Here is a 20229-nt window from a genome sequence, read left to right on the forward strand (position 1 = left end):
CTGCGTCTCTTCCTTCCAGCTGGGTGGCCAAATGAAGGAATTCACAGGCTCCCACTGCACCTTGGCAGCTCAGGCCTATTTCTGGCAGTCTGTCTTCCCTGGAGGGGAGAACTTGACACCCCAAAATATGCCTCCTTGGCTGCCAGGATTACTAAGAAGCAGCAGATAGGGGAGAAAACAGTTGAAGTTACTCTTTTCTAAGAGACGTTTACATTTATAAGGGAAATGTCCACTTGTAAGGGTGTCTAGCTTTCTGCACCAGGAAGAGAAGGGTTACTAAATCTCTAGAAACTCAGTTTTCCTGGGTTTCCCCCATGTATATATGTTATTAAATTTCTGTTTCTTTTTTTTTCTGTTAATATTTCATTAACTACTCAGTCAAGAACCTTGAAGGTAGAGGGGAAATAATTTTTCCTCTCCTACTTCCCCAGCTCTTCCTAGAACTCGATTTCTCTGCTTCCACTCACCCTTCTCCTTTAGTGCAGTTACCCTCCAAATGCTCCTGCTCAAGAACTGTCATCAACCCAAAACTACCCGAGCTTAACTGAGAGATGTGATCTAAATCCAGGCATTAGCACCATTACCAGCTCTGAAGTTCTCCTCACAGCATTTGCAGGTCATGAAAGTTTTTTGGCTGAATCTGTGTGGTATTCACAGAGCACAACTTCAGGCTCACAATTTTTTAGTTGGTCATATTTTTTCATTCCTTTTTTCATGTTCCAGTTTCAGGGAGATCATTTGCTTGGTGGTTAGCAGCTGAGAACACGCATTTAAAGCTTTTGAGAGAATACAGGGCTCCAACAAGACTACTATGATTATTATAAACAGGACAGTTCCCAATGTCTGCAGTGAGCTTCAGACACATGGTCCCCAAGACCCAAAGCAATCAAAATTAAACAAGTCAAAGAAAGAACCCATTAAAGGGGTCACCTCTTTAAGCCAAGAGGCTTGTTCAGTAATCTTATGTAGCTGAGTTTCAGCTTCCCCAGAAGTATCAATTTAGGTACGGTAGGTGGTGTTGGCCATAGTACAGATACCTCCTTGTTTAGTTAAAAGATAATTGAAGGCTATCCTATTATCAAGAACAACTTTGGCCAGAGAGTGTAAGGATTTTTGTGCTTTAGCAGCAGATTCTGCAAAATCTTTTAGAGTTAAGGAGAGATTCCTGATCATAGCCTCATCTGTACTCATTCCTAACCAGGAGGAGGGACCTGCCAAAGGAAGCAAATCCTGAATCATGAAAGCCAGCTGGTAGGTCCTTTCTAATTTGATGATGTAAATTCAGGGGAGTTGACCAAATTCAGGAGGTGTCTGTCTGTGAACAGTTAAGTGCGCAGTTTCCTAAAAGGCATTACCCAGTTATGCACTAGCCATTTTCAGGCATTCCCTAGACCCGAGGAGAATCATAATCACAATAGACAAACATAAACTCTGTCAGGGCACAAACAAATTTTATTAAGGTGGCACTATTAATGGACAGATCAGAGTTTTTATGACAAAATTGGCACCGAAGTGTTACCCCTCTTAGAAATTGCCTAGGAGATATGGATGATGGTGTTACCTTTCCAGACCAAAGCCAGAGTAAAGGAAAGAAAGAAAAGAAGGGCTGCATGTTTAGTTAAAGTAGGAAGTCTAGATCTGGTGTCTTGTGTAGAAGTCTACGTCAATGTCATTTACCCTTCTCCCTTGTCAATTTGATTTTGAAATCTCCAGCTGGTGCACAGTTCCTAAAATCTGAAGGACCCCTTTTCTAGTGGGGGATTTGGACCCAAGGTTCAAGTCTCTGAAGTTTGGCTGCCATCTGGGTAGGACCTGGTATAGTCCTTTCCAAGGAGTTTTAAGGGCATTCTTTGTTATTAGTGACTCCAAGTCAGAAGGATGAGAGAAAACTGGAAACATTAGTTTGGAGTGTTGTACCCAGATATTTGAGGAAACTAGAAGAATTTAGCATCTATTCCAGTTTATAGGTATATTGCAAAGCCTCAAAGAGAATTAGCAGAATTAGAATCTAAAGTTTACAAAGGTGAAAACATAATTTTTCTCTCTACAATGATTCCCATCTTTTCCCAAAGATAACATATCAATTTATTTGCATTTAACTTGGCCTGGTTATTTACATAAACTTCTGGGACCATAGTTCATAGGCATAAAATAGGCAGGTATACTAGATGGTATTGTGCTTGACTCTTCAGATCTTAAGGATCCTGTAATATTTTTAGCTAAGGTTTTAGGTCTTTTGGAGCCAAACTAATACCTAAGAGGGATGTGCCACTGGGTTGGAGACTGTATGGTATTTTATAGTGCATATGGAGGTTCCCAGGCTAGGGGTCTAATTGGAGCTGTAGCAGCCAGCCTACACCACAGCCACAGCAAGGCGGGATCCAAGCCGTGACTGTGACGCACACTATAGCTCATGGCAATGCCGGATCCTTAACCCACTGATGAGGCCAGGGATCGAACCTACAACCTCATGGTTCCTAGTTGGATTCGTGTTAAACACTGAGCCACAACGGGAACTCCCCAAAGACTCTTGTGTCAGGATAATTTGGTCTTGGAATGGGTTAGATTGATATCAAACTCAAGAAAATATCCATGCCGCGGGTGCTGCCCTAGGAAAGACAAAAAAAAAAAAAAGAGTCTTTGGTTTTGGTGATGAGCACTCTAACAACTTTTAAATGCTTGACCCGTGCTAATCAATTTTTGTACCTTTTTGGCTTCCAAGATTCCCATTAACAATAGCATTTATCAATACTAAGCAAGACAAACAAGTACATCTTAACACACCAGAAGTAATCAAGAGATGTTACTGAAGTTTGGCGAAGAAAAATGCCAATGTGCATGACCGCCAGCAATTATGTGCAGACTGGAAAAAGGACTGAACCAGTAGACCCCAACAAGCAGCGAATGAGGACTGATTCCAAACAAATAAAGAACCACAGCTGCCACCAGCAGTTCTCACCATGGAGTCTGGGGATTGAACCAACTGCTGAGATTTTCCACTCCATTAGGAGAATTATGATCTGCACCGAGGGCGAGGGGATTAGGTTCTGGATGGAATCACCTGCTAGCTCAAGCTGACCTGCCCCAAGATTGGAAAGCCAATTAGATCAGAGAGCAGAGCTCAGAACTGAGAGGAACTCACAGGGAGAGAGACAGGGAAGCCAAAAGGATTTGCAGGGACAATATCTATGCTTCTTGTTGTCCCTGAACCATCAGACGTCTCCTTCAGTCCTACTCCTGACACCAAATCTCTTAAAAAACAATTCAACTGAGTAAATTTGAAGATCTCATTGGCTTTATTCAACAATTCAGGAATGGACAGGATCCCATCTATAGCAAGGAGAAAGGTACTCTAAAGAACCTGAAGGTACTCTATAAACCTGAAGACTTTTATAGGCAAAGGTGGGCAGGAAAAGAAATTTTTGAGCAAAGAGTTGTTAAAAAAAGAAATAGGCCCAGAGTAGAGTCGCTTGTGCTAAACTGCATGTCAGCAAACCAAGACTTAATTGTGGTTAAAACCTCTCCCAGAAACATGACTTTTAATTAGTCAATATTGAATTACCTGGCCTGCACTAGTGAAGTAGTCCACCTCACAGACAACTGCCTTCCCCCAAATGAATGTGACCTTGCCTGAAATTATCCTTTATTTTGTTTATGACTTCCTTGTCCTATCCCCTTTCTACCTTTAAAAACCTTTCTTTTCGGAGTTCCCATCGTGGCGCAGTGGTTAACGAATCCGACTAGGAACCATGAGGTTGCGGGTTCGGTCCCTGCCCTTGCTCAGTGGGTTGACGATCCGGCATTGCCGTGAGCTGTGGTGTAGGTTGCAGACGCGGCTCGGATCCCGCGTTGCTGTGGCTCTGGTGTAGGCCGGTGGCTACAGCTCCGATTCGACCCCTAGCCTGGGAACCTCCATATGCCGCGGGAGCGGCCCAAGAAATAGCAACAACAACAACAACAAAAGACAGAAAGACAAAAAAAGAAAAAAAAAAAAAAAAAAAAAAAAAACCTTTCTTTTCTTGGAGTTCCCACTGTGGTTCAGCAGGTTGCAAACCCAACTAGTATGCCTCACTCGGTGGGATAAGGATCTGGCATTGCCTCAAGCTGCAGCATAGGTTACAGATGTGGCTCAGATCTGGCATTGCTGTGGGCAGCTCCAATTCAACCCCTACCCTAGGAACTTCCACATGCCACAGGTGCAGCCCTAAAAAGCAAAAAAATAAAAAATAAAAATAAAAACCTTTCCTTTTCTGCAACTCTTTGGAGCTCCTCTTTGCAGGATGGAATGCTGCCTGATTCATTAATCAGTTGTTGAATAAAGCCAATGAGATCTTAAAATTTACTCAGTTAATTTTGTTTTTTAACAGAGTGGGTCATTTCAGGCAAGGTTACCTTCCTTTGGGTAACCCCAGGTAATTCCAGATTGTCAAGTTCAAGGTAACATTCCATGCAGAGGCCAAAACTGCAGTTAAGTTAGGCATTAAGTCTTAGTTTGCTGACATGGAGCTTAGCACAAGTGACTCCATTTTTGCCCTGTTTTTTTGTTTTTTGTTTTTGTTTTTGTTTTTTTGTCTTTTTGTCTTTTCTAGGGCCGCACCCGTGGCATATGGAGGTTCCTAGGCCAGGGTCTAATCAGAGCTGTAGCTGCCAGTCTATGCCAGAGCCAGAGCAAGTTGGGATCCGAACCGTGTCTGTGACCTACACCACAGCTCATGACAATGCCAGATCCTTAACCCACTGAGCAAGGCCGGGGATTGAACCTGCAACCTCATGGTTCCTAGTCGGATTTGTAAACCACTGAGCCATGACAGGAACTCCGCCCTGTTTTTTTGGGTTTTTTTTTTTAACACAACCAATAGACTCCAACATGACTCTGAGTCATTAGGCTGAAAGACTTGAAAGAGTCTCTGGCCTGTTCAATCTTTCAAACCAACCACCTTAACCATTGCTGGAGTATTGATCCCTGTACATGTACTTCACATGCTAACAAGCCCCCTAAAGATGTAGATTAAAGTTTATACTGTTTATGTTTGTGATTCTATGGTTTATAATAAGAAATGTCAGAGTTGTGGCTCAGCGGTTAATATACCCTAGTATCCATGAGGACGTACGTTCGATTCCTGGCCTTGCTCACTGGGTTAAGGATGTGGTGTTGCCATGAGCTGTGGTATAGGTCGAAGACACAGCTCGGATCCCACATTGCTATGGCTGTGGTGTAGGCTGGCAGCTACCGCTCCAATTCCATGACTAACCTGGGAACCGCCATATGCCACCAGTGGAACTCTAAAAAGACCAAAAAAAAAAAGAAAAGAAAAGAAATATGTATTTGGTTTTCATCCTCGTTTCTAGCACAGAGCTTCTAAAACACTGGAATTCCTAAGTGATGAGAGCCATAGACATGTTTTGTTATGTCAATGAGTAATGTTTGGGCTGCACCTAAACAAACAAACAAACAAAAATGAGGGCTAGTTGCCAAAAGAACAAATCTTATAGTTAAAGGGTTGGAACTTTCAGTCCCAATCCCCTGACCTCTAGGAAGGGAAGAGGGACTGGGTGTTGAATCAGTTACCATTGGTCAGTGGTTTAATCAATCCTATTTACGTAATGAAACTTCCATAAAAACCTAAAAGAACTGGGCTTGGAGAGCTTCCAGGCTGGTGGAACCTGGAGATTCTGGGAGAGGAAGGTAGCATGCTCAGAGAGAACATGAACGCTCCATACCCCTCTTCCCATGCCTTGTTCTATGCATCTCTTCCACCTAGTGTTCCTAAGTTATATCCTTTTACAATATCTGGTTACTTAGTGAGTAGATGAGTTTCCCAAGTTCTGTGGCCCGTACTAGCAAATTAATGGAACTCAGCAAGAAGAGGGTTGTGGGAATCTCCAATCCATAGACAGCTAACAACCTGGGCTTAAGATTGGCATCTGAAGGGATGGGGGTGGGGGTGGGGGACTGAACCCTCAACCTATAGAATCTGATACTATCTCCAGGTAGATTGTGTAAGAGCATTGCTTGTTGACGTGGGAAACCTCCCCCTCCACACACATTGAGTTGGGTCCAGAACCTTTAATACTGAGGTCTTTAAAGTAAATCACGAGATAATTACAATGACATATATACACAAAGATAAATGGAGAAGAATCAGAAATTCAGCCAAGCTCTTGGTGACCAGGTTTCCTTAGGCATCAACCACTTTATGACAGGAAGAGGAAAGCCAGAATTCCTTCAGATGTTCATTCTCCAAACACGAAAACGGGAATCTGGTTTAAAGTTTGTCTTCATTTTTCCTGGAATCCCCAGTACTGCAGTTTTCATCAGTCCCACCAGAGAGCAATCTTTCTGCATTTATGCTCCTGCTTAGCAAAGCACTTAGGAACTCTCAGCATACAGGTCTGAGCAGAACCACCCTGTGAAGCTTTTGTGACTCAAATAAATTCCCCAGACTCTACAAAAGTTATCCCACTTTTAAACCCTCTAGATAAATAATTTTCAAAATCCAGCAAGATAACTCGCTAGGAAAAGACTTGAGGATTTGGGGTGAGGGCATTCTTTGACCTGTGGCAATAAACCTGACAGCAGGTATATGGAGGTGAGCACTCCCTTCTCCCCTACCCCCACCACAGAGCTGTGGGTCCAAAGTTGCCCCAGTCAGGTTGTGAGAAGAGAAAACTTTCACTGGAGTGAAACGCCTGCAGGAAGTGGCCTCTGGCCCCATGGCCTGTCTTTACACAGCCTCTGGAGAGCTGAGTATTGACTTTGTATCAGGACGGTTCAGGGGCATGGCCAGGGGCCCTCCGCCAGACTGAGACGGGGAGCCTGTGGACTTCCCAGGCTGTTCCATCAGGGTAGAGAACTCTCCTTGGGAGCAGTAGGCTGTGAGATTTTGCATATCAGATTAATAAAGGACATCCACACACACCTTGTTTAAGTGCCTTACATACACTGCAGACTACTAGACTAGCAATGCAGGGGGTGGTAACATTTGCATTAAGGAAGAATTGGAAATAATAACTAAGGTTATTATTATTATTACATCTGCTCTCCTCTTTCTTGGCCCCTACAGTAACTCTCCTGTCTATGCCCCGTCCTAGTAGGATCAAGTGCTGTTTGCTTGTCCATAGCCCTGCTGGACTGTAAAGTCTGTGTATGGGTCACCACCTCATCCCTCACTGTTGCAGGACCCAAACTTGATACTGGGGGATAGAAAAATAGTACTGTGTTGGATGCATCCTCCTCTGGGGCTAGGTCTTGGCACAGCCTTTATCCCCACCTTCCTTCGGATTCAGGGATTGATGTCTCTCAGGCCCATCCTGGAAATACAGATGAGCCATTCAGAATAACTGTTTGTTGGAGTTCCCGTCGTGGCGCAGTGGTTAACGAATCCGACTAGGAACCATGAAGTTACGGGTTTGATCCCTGGCCTTGCTCAGTGGGCTAAGGATCCGGCGTTGCCATGAGCTGTGGTATAGGTCGTAGACGTGGCCCGAATCCTGTGTTGCTGTGGCTCTGGCATAGGCTGGCAGCTACAGCTCCGATTAGACCCCCAGCCTGGGAACTTCCATATGCTATGGGAGTGGGCCAAGAAATGGCAAAAAGACAAAAAAAAAAAAAAAAAAAAAAAAAGAATAACTGTTTGGTTTTTTTCTACATCTAAAACTGGTCTGTGAAAGTCTCTGAGGCCTAGAAACCATCTTCCAAATTCATTTCTTCTATCAATCACCAAATAAATCTTCTGAAACTAATTGTATGAAGCAATGAGCAAGACACTGTTGGGAAAAATCATGTACAAAACAATGATACTTCCATTTATATATGATGTGCTGTGTGTGTGTGTCATATAGATGTAGACACATGTGTATGATGTAGCCAGAAGAGTCAAAGAAGAGAAAAACCCACCTACCCACCAACCATATTGTCACTCTCTGTTATAATATGTAAAAATCCTTTATTGTTGAGGGGCGGCGGGAAACTTCATGTTTTTAAGACGTTACAGAAACTCCAGGGCAACCTATAGTCAATGCCCACAGGAACGGGGGATGCTCACTAGGCAGTTTCTACAGACGGTGGGGGTAGAGGGATGTGGAAGGAGTCAAAGTACAAGGGGGTTACAAGGATGGGGAAGAGGAAGGGAAATAGGAGCACATGCACCTGGGGCTTGGGAGAGGGTTACAGGTGTCTTCAGGATGCAGCCCAGGAGTCCAGAGGTGGAGTGCTGTGGCAAAAAAAAAAAAAAAAGAAAGAAAAAGAAATCACAACCAACCCCTGGAGAGGCAGGGGAGAGAGGGAGGGGCCTCTGTGAGGGAGAAGTAGACAGAATGAAAGTCTTAACCTCAGCTATCCCTGTGGCCTTTGGACTTGAAGACTGAACTCGCCTAACTGCAGGTGTGTGCATCTTCCCTGCTGCCAAGCTTATCAGGTTACTCGTTTGTAAATACCGTGCACATAGCCTGGGGGGCCCATCCAGAGAGATGCAATGGTGAAGTTCTTATCATCCTGGCTTCCCCATGAGCCAGGCAAACACACAGCCCCATCTGATGGACCCTGGCACTAATGCTCCCCCAGCCTCATCCAGACCCTCTTCCTCTTTCCAGACAGCTTTGAGAGAAAGGACAGGCCCACGGATCACTTCCATTTTCAACAGTTTCCCATGAATGAAATAAGATGGCACAATGATCTATGTTGATCCATCTCATTTAATCTCCTGTAAATGCCAGTCCCCTGTACCTCATGTCTATTCTTCCCTGTACCTCGCAGGGTGAGGATGCACCATCAGTGGTGAGATTATGAAGGCTGCAGTTATGGGTCTGGTCCCTCTGAAAAGAGCCTAGATTCACCAGAAAGCATTAAAAGTAGATTTCCACAATATGGTTGTTTCTGCCATGTGTATAAAATACTATAGCAAAATTGCACTGTAATTATCTTTATGGCTGATGCATAACGTTGGGGAGAGTATGTCATCCAGATATAGCTGCCCGTATAATTATCTGGCCGTGGGCAGGACTGAAATAACAATCTAATGAGAGTAAAATGATACAGTAAGTACCATGTAATCAGCAAGTTACGGTTATTACGGCTCTTTGTGCCCTTTCACCCGACACTGAATGGGGGGCCAGGCCTGGTCTCTGGGCCCCGGGGAGTCATGCATAGGCAAGTTCATGGAGAGTCACCTCCTGGTCCTTGGGTCTCCCTTGAGACCAATGAGTGTGGGTAACAGAGCCCCAGGGAGAGGGGCAGGAGTCTCTGTGAAGACAGGCTTCCTGATCCTCCCCTTTCCTCCCCCTACACTTTCTTTCTTTGGTGCAAAGAAAGCCGCCTGTGAGCTGCTATCGCTGTGTGTGGGAAGATGGTGTCCAGGGGGAAGTTTCCGTGTTTTGACAAGACATGTCCCCGGGGGCACTCACCCACATACCAAGTGGAGAGTTGTCAGCCCACTCAGTCCCAGGGTCCAGCCCAGACAGCTCCAGGCAGACAGACCAGAGCCTGCCAGGGACAACACTGGGACATTCCCCACACCTCCCAGACTGCAGCAATCGCAATAAAGCCAACACACAGGGATGTGCGCCTGTCACTGTTGTGAATGCTTTGCCTATACCCAAAACCACACCCCTGCGAGACAATGTCATCACCCCCGTTTTTCAGATGAGGCTCAAAAGGGTTATGTAATTGGGCCAAGAGGACACAGCTCGGGAGTGGCAGATCCAGGATTCAAACTCGGGACATGCTTTTATCTATTACATTACCCGGAGCAATTAAAATATAGTTTCCAGGTACTCCCCATTAGATTTCAGAGTTACTTGCATTTCTTCCTAAATCACCCTGGCAAAGAACTATATAGTACCTGGTAACCCAAGATTTGGAATGGCCTGGGCAGTTTCAGCCTGCCTGGGAAGCAAAATGCTTCACCTATGACTTAGATGTGGGACCTGTAAACATCAGATGATGATCTCTCCATCTTTTGCACGAGAGATCAGGAGAGAATGGAGTCCAAACAACACAAGCTGCCCATCAAAGAAGCCCCAGGGGGAGCCCCTCGACCCCTATTTCCCACCACTCATTCCTGCTCAACGGTCAGCCGGGGTCCATGAGACAGAGGAAAGAGATGAGAAAGGGGTGTGTGCATGTGTGTCTGCATGTGTGCATGCACACTCACAAATAAGCACGCCCTTTTTTTTTAGGGCCACATTTGTGGCATATGGAAGTTCCCAGGCTAGGGGTCTAATCAGAGCTGTGCTGCCAGCCTACACCACAGCCACAGCAATGACAGATCTGAGCCACGTCTGCAACCTACACCACACCTCATGGCAATGCCAGATCCTTAACCCACTGAGCAAGGCCAGAGATTGAACCCGCAAGGTCATGGTTCCTAGTCAGATCATCTCCACTGTGCCACGACAGGAACTCCCAAGCACGCACTTCTAAGTGTCAGGCACTGGCAGCGTATTTAAGGTATTAACAATGAGATTAACTCCCATAGCATCAGAGGAAATGCTCTTCCGGCCACTCCCCCCGCCCCATACACACACAGTCCCCTCTCCTCTCCCTGACCAGCAATCCTTACCTCATTCCACACTGGGGGGATACTTGAAGGTGCCAAGGCTGGGGGCGTTCTCTTGGTTCCCATCAACAGGAGTGCCTGGGGTGAGGTAAACAATGTACTTAGGAGGGATTTTTCTGCATATGACCTTCACCCTGACCCAACGACAAAGGGCTGGCTATGCAGGACAGCTTAGAAGACAGTGTTGAGAAGAGGAGGGACGCTCTGTACCAGAGATGGGGAGGAAGCAGAGCCTCCCTGACCCCCTTTCAGCTGCAGCAGGACTGTCTGTAAAGGCCTCCCGACTCTGCTCCCAGGTCCAAGCCAACTGGGCGGGAGGGGCAGAGGAACTCTCACTGTAGCTAAGAAAAGTCCTCTCTTTCCCTCTGGTGACAAATATAGGCAGTTGACTTCTGCTATATCTTTGCCAGGACCCTACCCCTTCCACCACATCTCCACATGCTCCTACCTGGCTGGATGTTCCTCTTGCCCATAAGACCCACAAAGAAGTCATGCATGTCACCTGCAGAAAAAGGGCCAGTTGTCACCAGTGCTGATGAGGGGCTGATACGCTGCCCCTGGCATGTGTCAAGACTTCTGAGGATGAGTTTCTGGTCTGTTTCTTTATCTCACTATCCCCCACAGTTAGCAGACTATCTCTTAGGCCCACCTTTTCTGTCTACCTCTCCCTCTCCCACATTCCAAGAACTCTCTAAAATTCTCTCACCCAGCAGGTGCCTGGCTTAGAATCTTCACAGCCACCAAGAGACCTCTTGGTTCCCAATCACCAGCCAGGAGAGGATACTCTGCCCTGCCCCTCACATCTGCTTCCTCCTACCTCCCTGTGGCCTCTCACATTCAGGAAAGGCTGGCTGAACATTTGCAGCTGGCATGTCATTTATGCCAGCTGAGAGGGAGCCAGCCAACATAGTCACTGGGCCCTGTGCCCATGGAGCTCTGGGCAAGTGGTCAGCAGAGATGGGGAGGGAGAGGAGGCTACTCACGTTTCTGGGGAAGCGATGATTCCTTAGCACCTGTGAAGCAAGAACAGGCATGGAACTGTGTGGTGGACTCTGGGAAGTGACCATCAGAATGGGTTCAGATCACAGCCCTCACTTTTTTTCGTATTTTTTAGGGCTGCACCTGTGGCATATGGAAGTTCCCCAGCTAGGGGTCGAAATGGAGCTGTAGCTGTCAGCCTACACCACAGCAACAGCAATGCCAGATCCGAGCCGCATCTTCAACCTATACCACAGCTCATGGCAAAACCAGGTTCTTTAACCCATTGAGCAAGGCCAGCGATCGAACCCGTGTCCTCATGGATACTAGCCTGGTTTGTTACTTCTGAGCCACAATGGGAACTCCACAGCCCTCAATTATTCACTAAACCATCTCCAGTCTTCTTCGCATACAAAGGGTCTCCTGGGACAATTTTTTTTTTTTTTTTTTTTTTTTTTTTTGTCTTTTTGCCATTTCTTGGGCTGCTTCCGCGGCATATGGAGGTTCTCAGGCTAGGGGTTGAATCGGAGCTACAGTTGCCGGCCTACACCACAGCCACAGCAATGTGGGATCTGAGCCGTGCCTGCAACCTACACCACAGCTCACGGCAATGCCGGATCCTTAACCCACTGAGCAAGGCCAGGGATTGAACCCGTAACCTCATGGTTTCTAGTCGGATTTGTTAACCACTGATCCATGACAGGAACTCCTCTCCTGGGACAATTTAATTCTCAGAATTCTGCCCACACGTCCCTCTCCCCGGGGCTGCTTCCTACCCACGCTAGCCTTGCTCAGCATTTTGAGCAATCCATCCAGGGAGATGGAGCGGCTGTCACAGAGTCTCCGGAGCAACGACGAGGGCAGCTGGTAGAGATTTGAGTCCTTCTAGGGAAGAGAAACAAAGAAGGCTGAGGAGGAGGCTCACACCCAATCCACTCACTCATTTCCCACAAGAAATGGCCTCTTCTTGAGCCCATTGCAGCTGAACCTGACATCTTACTTCCTCTTGTTTACCCTGGAGGAAAAGTGGGCTCTCAAAGTGTGGTCCATGGACCAGCAGCATTATCGCTGGGCGCTTGTTAGACATGCATTCTCTCAGTTCTACCCCAGACTTACTGAGACAGAATCAGCATCTTTAGCCGGCCTCCAGGTGATTCGTATGCCCAGCAAGTTTTGGGAAGCACATGTTAAGGGGACATATTGGACACCCCTGTGTGCTGACCAAGTGTCCCAGTTTGTTCAGATATGTGAGGATTTTGGTGCTTAAGCTGAGACAATCCTGGGAAAACTGGGACAATTGATCATGTTATCTCTCAAGCTCAAAGGGGGCTAACCTTCAGACCTCTCTCCCAGCTCCTACCACTTCTCAGTGAGAAAGGCCACTGGTTCTTTTCTCCTTGGTTCTTTTCTCCTGAAGTGTTCTGACCAAGGATGTGGTTGCCCTACTAAATGAGTGAGCCACGAGTCCCCCAAGAAAGGCTCACCAGACAGAGTTAGTGCTCTCTGCCCTGTGCTCCATAATTGGGTCACAGACAGGACTCCAGCCTGGGGACAGGTGGGGGCAGGCAGCGGGCACACCTGCGGGTTCTTTTCTCCTGAAGTGGTCTGACCAAGGATGTGGTTGCCCTACTAAATGAGTGAGCCACTAATCCTTACCAAGAAAGGCTCACCAGACAGAACTAGTGCCCTCTGCTCTGTGCTCCATAATTGGGTCACAGACAGGACTCCAGCCTGGGGACAGGTGGGGGCAGGTAGCGGGCACACCTGCGGTCCTGCAATTGCCCCACTCTGCACTCTGTCTGTGGATGACTCTCCACCCACACTTCCTGCTGCCTCCTCCTCTCTTTTCTTCTCCATCGGTTTCTGCCTCTGGTTTTCTATCCCTCTCCCCTTTCTGCCCTGCATTTAGAATTTCAGGAAGGCAGCAGGCAGCATGCTCACAATGAAGGCTCATCTCCTCCACAGTTGAACCCCATGCCAAAAATGGACTGCCAAGCAGGGGTTCTTAATCATCTTGTTGATTTTTTTTTTTTTTTTTTTTTTAGCAACCTGGGGACAGCAGCATGGTTGGTGGGTATACATCACACGCCCAGCTAATTGTAGCTGCAGAAGACAATGACAATGATCACATTTGGAGATTTTCATCTTGAGTCTCAGTGGTGCCTCCTTCTGCAGAGCCCAGGGGTCCTTGGGGCTGCTGAGCACAAGCAGATGCGTATTACCCAAGATGCACCCTCAAACATGCCAACCTGGATGCCCAGGAGCACATATATTCTATCCTTCTCCCATCCCAATTTCCCTCATCCTCACAGACCTGTGACAAGAAGAGGCAGGATAGCAATTTCTTTCTCTTACTGACCCAGAGGGGCAAGGTCTCGAAGCAAAGTTGTCTTGGAGCAACAGACCCAGATATTCTGACTCTCTCCAGCTGGAACTTTGGGTTCCACATACAGTGTCCAGCCCATATTTGGCACTCGCTCTATGTTTTCTGAACTGGTTCTGGTCCTTTGGACCTGGTGCAACTACTGCCACCTGCAAAGCTGCCAGCATATGACGCCCTGGAACACCCCACCAGCTGGACGAAGGCTAGTGATCCCTCTCTTTGCCCAGCACATAGCTTCCCATGCAGCTACTTCCCCAAATGGTTCAAATACTCTGTGCATCTCCTGTAATGAGATGCTGAACAGATTTGAGCTGGAGAGGCAGTTAGACTTCACACACTGAATTTGTAATAAGTTCCACCTGTAATCATCTTAAAAGCATTCGTACCAATGTAATTGCTGTCATTTCAAAATCTTGAAAAGACTTCCTCTCTGCCCTCCCCTGGTACCCCTACTCTGACAAGTCCTATTCATTTTCTTAGAGAAACTTTGGAAATTGGGGCCCCAATTTGTTTTGTGTCTTTTTCCTACCCTGAACTAAGCAGAGGCTAGAGGGGGACATGGGAGAGGAGAGAAGAAGGATTTGGGATCTAGGAACCTGAGGTTACTAGAGGTGGATGAGTAGGGGATAAGGGAATTTATCTGCATTTTGGAAACAAAATAATACACAAAACTGATAGGTAAGAGAGCATACAAATGACCATTTGGGAGAGAAATTCTGTGTTTCATACCATCTAGGAAGCGGGGAAGATCTGTCCGTCTGCAAAGGGACAGAACCTGAGCTGGACCATAAGGAATAGAGACGACCCTAGCTGCCCCTCCTAGTATGACCCAATCACCAAGTGATCAGACAATCGACCAACCAAACAATATATTAGTGGGGTACCTTTTACATATAAGATATCAAAGACAGGCAGAGGGACAGGGACACTGACAGACATACTGGGAGACAGAAAGTGAGGCCACCAGAGAGGCAGGATAGTCTAACCCTCCGATGGGTAACCAGGTAACTCCCAATCTGCCTGTCCACTTTCCTCCCTACAGCTTGTGGAACAGGCAGAGTGTGGCTCCCATTGTGGTGCCCAGGACTCTGCCAGGGCGGGCAAGCCAGAGGGGGTGCCTTACCTTACTGTGGCCCCCACCGGGCATCAGCTGCTCCTGAGACTCCTCACAGGCAGCCCCCAAACTCCAAGCCAAGCTGAGGGCCAGGATGGCTACGAAGAGCAGGGTGCTTCGCATGATACCTAGGAGAGCAGAGGGACAAGGACAGGAAGGCAAAGAGAGAGACACAACTCGGTGCAAATGCAGGAGATGTTCACGATCAACGGCCTCGCCTGACCCTGCTTCCCCAGCGCTCCCAATCCTCCTGCCCAAGCCTTGGTCTGGGAGAGTCTCTGAGCAGAAGGGGCTCGGTCTCCCTGCTCCCTCATCACATATTTCCCCAGGATGTGCACCTGCCAATGAGCAATGGTGCAATGGTGCCGGGGACTCTAGGCTCCCAGGGAAGATGATAGATTTATAGGACATGCATGGGTCTATTTCCTTAGTTGGCCGGAAGAAGGATCCTGGATGCTATTTTCCAACCCTAGGTAGCCCCAAGACTTAGGCAAAAACTTTCTAATATTGGAAGAATCAGTCTGTACCCATGACCTCCAAACATCACTACATCAACCTCTATCGACTCTGCTAATCTTCCCAGTATCCTGCTCCCCGATCAAAGGCTGCCACCTTTATTCCCTCCTGACTCTGCCCTGTCCTATGGTGCCACCTCCAACCAGCCAACATTCTCCCGCTTGTGCCTACCTGTGGAGCAGCTTTGAGCCTACGGCAAATGGTCTAACAAGATCCGGGAGCTGGCCGAAGACTGCCCGCTCCCCACACACGCTGCTGGCGCTGCTGTGAAGAGAGAAAGGGGGAGTGGAGGGGCTCTGGGAATGTGGCAGGAACTCCAGCCCAGCTCCCTGATAAAGGCTCTGGGAGGGTCTGGGGGAGCCGGGGGAGGGACTGAGAATCACCAATCCCAGGGTGGCTGGAGGGGAGGGGAAAACTGGTGGGGGGAGAGGGGGATATAGGCTGCAGCCACACACACACACACACACACACACACACACACACACACACACACCACAAACCCAGCAGAGAGCTGGAGTTACAGCAGCCCACAGTCACACACACACACACACACACACACACACACATACACACACACACACACACCACAAACCCAGCAGAGAGCTGGAGTTACAGCAGCCCACAATCACACACACACACACACACACACACACAAACCCAGCAGAAAGCTGGAGTTACAGCAGCCCACAGTCACACACACACACACACACACACACACACATACACACACACACACACACCACAAACCCAGCAGAGAGCTGGAGTTACAGCAGCCCATAGTCACACACACACACACACACACCCCACAAACCCAGCAGAAAGCTGGAGTTACAGCAGCCCACAGTCCAATAGCCCCTGAGCTGGACATGCTAAGGGACAGTGTCTCATAGGGTTTGTCACAAAATTTCCATGCCAGATCTAACTCAATAGGCGCAGTTCCTGGGTTCTTTCTCCTCTTTGTCCACCCACCAGCTCCTTGCCCTTTAAACTTCCAGCCTCAACTGCCAGTCTGAAACAATTTCTGGCAGGGGCTTCTCTGACCCTCCTCCCATCAGGACGACCAGGCTCAGGACCCTGAGGACTGGGCAGTGAATCTGACACCCGCCTCCAGTCCTCAGTTCTCCCTCTGTCCCCCTTCCGGCTGAAGCTGACCCATCGTGCATTGGTCCTCAGAAAAACTGAGGGTCAGCATTTCCCTCTGCAGAGAATGCAGAGATCGCCAGTGTGTCTGTCTGCCTCTGCCACCTCCCCAGCGCTAACGCCTCTCCCCTTGGCCCTGAATCAGACTGACTTGGTTGCATCCTTCCAGGGTTCTAACTTGTATCCTTCCTGCAGTCATCTCTGAAAGGAGGAGCAGAACACCATAGCTGAGCTCTTCCCCTATCTTCGCCCCCGTTCCAGCATTGATCCTTAATTGCTTCTTTTTCTCCTCACAGTTACATTTTCTCCCCACTCTGATCTGTCTACCTACAGTTCAGACATCTTCTCCCCTGAACTTGCAAGCCTCTAGTTCCCACCCCACAGTTGAGGAAGATTATTCTGCCCAATTCACACCCAAGGTAGAGAGCCCCAGGGGACAGTCTGAGTCAGTCAGGATTTGAGACAGACACAGAGAAAAACGCTGCTGCAAGAGATGAGGGGAGGCAAAGGGAAAGCCAGCTTCAGAGCAATCATCGCTCACAGCATTTACAGTGGGTGCGGGGCTTGAATATTTGCAAGGTGCTTCAGCAGAGAGAAACCTGATCAATTTTCATCACCACCACCATGTAAGAAAGAAACATCCCTATTTTCAGATGAGGGAACTGAGGCCCAAAAAGTTCAGTCACAGGCTCCTGGACATAGAGCTACTGGAGAACAGCCTCAAATTCAGGTTTTTCTCACACCAAACCTCCCCTTCATTTTACTGTGCTTGTCTGTACTTTGAACAGCAAGGGAGCAGTGGCATCTCCCAGAGGGAGCAGAGGTTCACTTCCCCAACAGACCTGAAGGTCTGGGACCTTGTACTCTTCTACATTTTGGGACCTGGAAGGGAATCATAGCTCTGTTGTATATTTACTACAAAGACTCCTGCTCACCAGCACCTTGCCCAATCAGCTGCCACTCCATTCTCCATATGCTCTTGTCTCTTTCCTTCGTATATATGTTACCTCAGACATACTGTGATTTTACTTATAGTCTGTCCATCCCACTTCCCCACCAGAAAGTCAGCATTACAAGCGCAAGGACTTTCATCTGTTTGCTACTGGATTCCTAGCTCTAGAGTGTGTGGCATACAATAGGTACTCAATAAAATTTTATAAAACAAAAAAAGCCCAAGTCCAGCTACTTGCATTGTAGCCACAATAGGAATTGCTCATAGAGCCTCTCAAGCCCTGCTAGGGTCCCCAAATATTTGTCTCCCCAACCCACTCACCCTGGGGCTTGGGTCATATTGAGAAGTCATTCTGGCTGCACAGGGCCCCACGATCACCCCGAGTCAGGGCAGCAGCTAGATCTCAAGGCCCCCGTATTATGTGAGAGTCTAATGAGGCCTCATTTAAAGTTTCCCATTACCCAGCTAATTACAGGGCCATGTGGGACAACCATGGCCCAGGACCCAAAGTTGGGATCCTTTGGTGGGATGAAGGGTAGAAGTGGAAGTCTGTTTACATGTAAATGCTATGACTGGTTCATGCCTTTGAAAAGTTTAGGTGCTATTCCTAATTGGACCTGGCCATCTCCCACCTCCTCCCCTCCTCCCTCCTCATCAATCTGGGAGAGGAGGTCCAAGCTGGGCAGGCTAGAGGGGATTAGGGGTGCAGGAGGAAGATCATGTTAGACTGAGGGCTGACTAAAGCCTCCTGGGTCCCATCTCTGCATCAGCCTCCCTCCCCCAGTCAAGCCATCCAGCCCAGCCCCCAAGCCACGGCGCTAGGGAAGCAAGGCTTCAGCAAAGGTCCACCATGAATAATGTCCTTTGATGATGAGGCATCTCAGAGAGGATGGCAGGAGCCAAGGCTGGAGGGGGTGAGGGAATGGCAGGGAGAATTGATCACCCCTTGATCTCTGGGATTAGCAAGGACTTGAAAGAACTGATGCTAAATCAGAGAGGTGATGAAGGAGGGAGGCTTTGGAGGGTTAGGACAGGCTGGCCCTCTCTTTGCCCACAGATCATATGCAAATAGCATGTAAAGCAGGTGTTGCTGCTGCAGAGCACCTAGGTGTTTTTCCTTTGAACACTTACTCTTCATTTGAGCCTGTCACTGGCCCAGAGGAGCAGGGTCCCTAGCAGATCCTTCCTCTGGAGCTCCCCTTCTTTGTTGACGGGGTGAGTTGGGGTAAGGCCAGGAAAAGGTTGAGCTGAGAGGAGATAGATTGGCTGACTGTTCCCAGGGGTCAAGATGGAGCATGTGCTTGTGTGCACCAGATGGCCTGTGTGTGTCCACCACATGCACAGCTTGGTGCAACGCATGGACCTTTTGAATGTCCTGGAGGGATGCTGAGGGCGGGTCCAGGGCCACACAAGGCCCTGGATGGAGATCCAGTGAAGAATGGAAGGATGACAGATTCTGTGTCCTGTGTCATCCTGCAGCCAGGACAACAGCTGGGGGATGACCCACAGACCTGGGGAAGGAACGGGCCGATCCAGGAGGGCTGAGGCAGAGCTGGTTTGTGCCATGAGATGCTAGTATGGCCCCTCATAGAGGTTAGGGGACGCCAGGATGGCTTGTGCCCCGCAGAGGCTCAAACCACCTAGACTTTGGGTGGGCAGTGGAACTTCAGCTTTTCCCATCATGATGGAGCCAATTCAAACCCTCTAACACAGGTAGGGAAACTGAGCCCCTGCAGGGGAAAAAAACACACTCTCCTGAGCCCCAGAAGAGAAGCAGAGATGGAAAAGAAAAGGAGGGCAGGAGAGATGGGAGAGTAAAGAAGAGAGGAAACTACCCCCACCAGCCCCCTAGTCCCCCCAAGTTCCTCAGCCTAGCATTCGTCCACATGACTCAGGGGGGAAGAACCCCAACCCTTCTGCCTCCCACCAGCCCGGAAGGCTGACAGTGCCTTCAGCCCTGGAAAGGAAAAGCAGGACAGGGAGCAGCAGCTGCATATTTTCCTGAAATTGCTTCTGAAAATGACCAGACACTTCACTGGGAAAGTGACGACAATTTGGGCCCTGGGAGCAGGAGATGAGGCAGCGAGTGGAGGCGGTCAGGCTCTGGTCACCATCCCCCTCTCTGATTCTGAGAAGTCAAGGATAGGGGGGAGCTGTGGGGGTGGCACAAGGGTGGCTAGAGCCCCAGCCCAGGACATAGCCCCCCACGACAGCTCTAGCCCCTCACCCATTAGGAAGAGCTGCCTCCCTGGGTCCTATCTCAGCTTAGAGCAGGGTGTGCCAGCCCGCGAGCTGGCTTGTGCTCTGAGAGCAAGATTAATCTGCAGGCAAGAGGAGGAGTTAATCAGGTCTCCCGCCAGAGTGATTACCTGGGGCGTGAGCTGCCTGCTGATGGAGGCTGAGGTGGAGGGAGACCCCAGCCTCCAGGCACAGTGAGCAGGGAAGAGGCAGGGAAGGTGGAGACCCTGAAAGGAAGCACAGCCGCCCAGACAGAAACAAAGGCAGCCATTTGCACGCGCTCACAGAGCACAGATCTACATTTTACTGCAAACATAGGAGCTGCTTGTTCCCTAAGGTAGGGACCAGAGAG

The 20229-nt window shown here is 48.5% G+C and overlaps 1 protein-coding gene across 2 annotated transcripts; it reads right to left on the bottom strand.

Moving 5' to 3' along the window:
• Window positions 1–7926: 7926 nt before the first annotated feature.
• Window positions 7927–15853, bottom strand: TAC3 (tachykinin precursor 3). Of its 2 annotated transcripts, none has more exons than XM_005663900.4 (7): window positions 15719–15853; window positions 15041–15159; window positions 12311–12416; window positions 11540–11569; window positions 11005–11058; window positions 10560–10634; window positions 7927–8213 (listed from the first exon to the last, which is right to left on the bottom strand). In XM_005663900.4, exons 2-6 carry the CDS (start codon window positions 15152–15154, stop codon window positions 10561–10563), a joined length of 378 nt encoding a protein of 125 aa, XP_005663957.2. In that variant the 5' UTR covers window positions 15155–15159; window positions 15719–15853; the 3' UTR covers window positions 7927–8213; window position 10560. The 2 variants fall into 2 exon arrangements, with proteins under 2 accessions (XP_005663957.2, NP_001007197.1); NM_001007196.1 differs by having other exon boundaries at window positions 7930–8213; window positions 12311–12419; window positions 15719–15811.
• Window positions 15854–20229: the final 4376 nt, after the last annotated feature.

Source organism: Sus scrofa, chromosome 5 (genome assembly GCF_054392235.1).
Source record: "Sus scrofa isolate SSC_HxYL_T2T_F1_AM1 chromosome 5, Sscrofa_HxYL_maternal_Yorkshire_Landrace_v2.0, whole genome shotgun sequence".
NCBI lineage: Eukaryota > Metazoa > Chordata > Mammalia > Artiodactyla > Suidae > Sus > Sus scrofa.

Coding starts and splice junctions, on each gene's coding strand:
- TAC3 (NM_001007196.1), bottom strand. CDS start 15,154: ATGCGAAGCACCCTGCTCTTCGTAGCCATCCTGGCCCTCAGCTTGGCT. Junction 11,570..12,310: donor GCTGAGCAAGGCTAGCGTGG/GTAGGAAGCAGC, acceptor CTTGCTTCACAG/GTGCTAAGGAATCATCGCTT. Junction 10,635..11,004: donor CAAGAGGAACATCCAGCCAG/GTAGGAGCATGT, acceptor ACCTCACCCCAG/GCACTCCTGTTGATGGGAAC.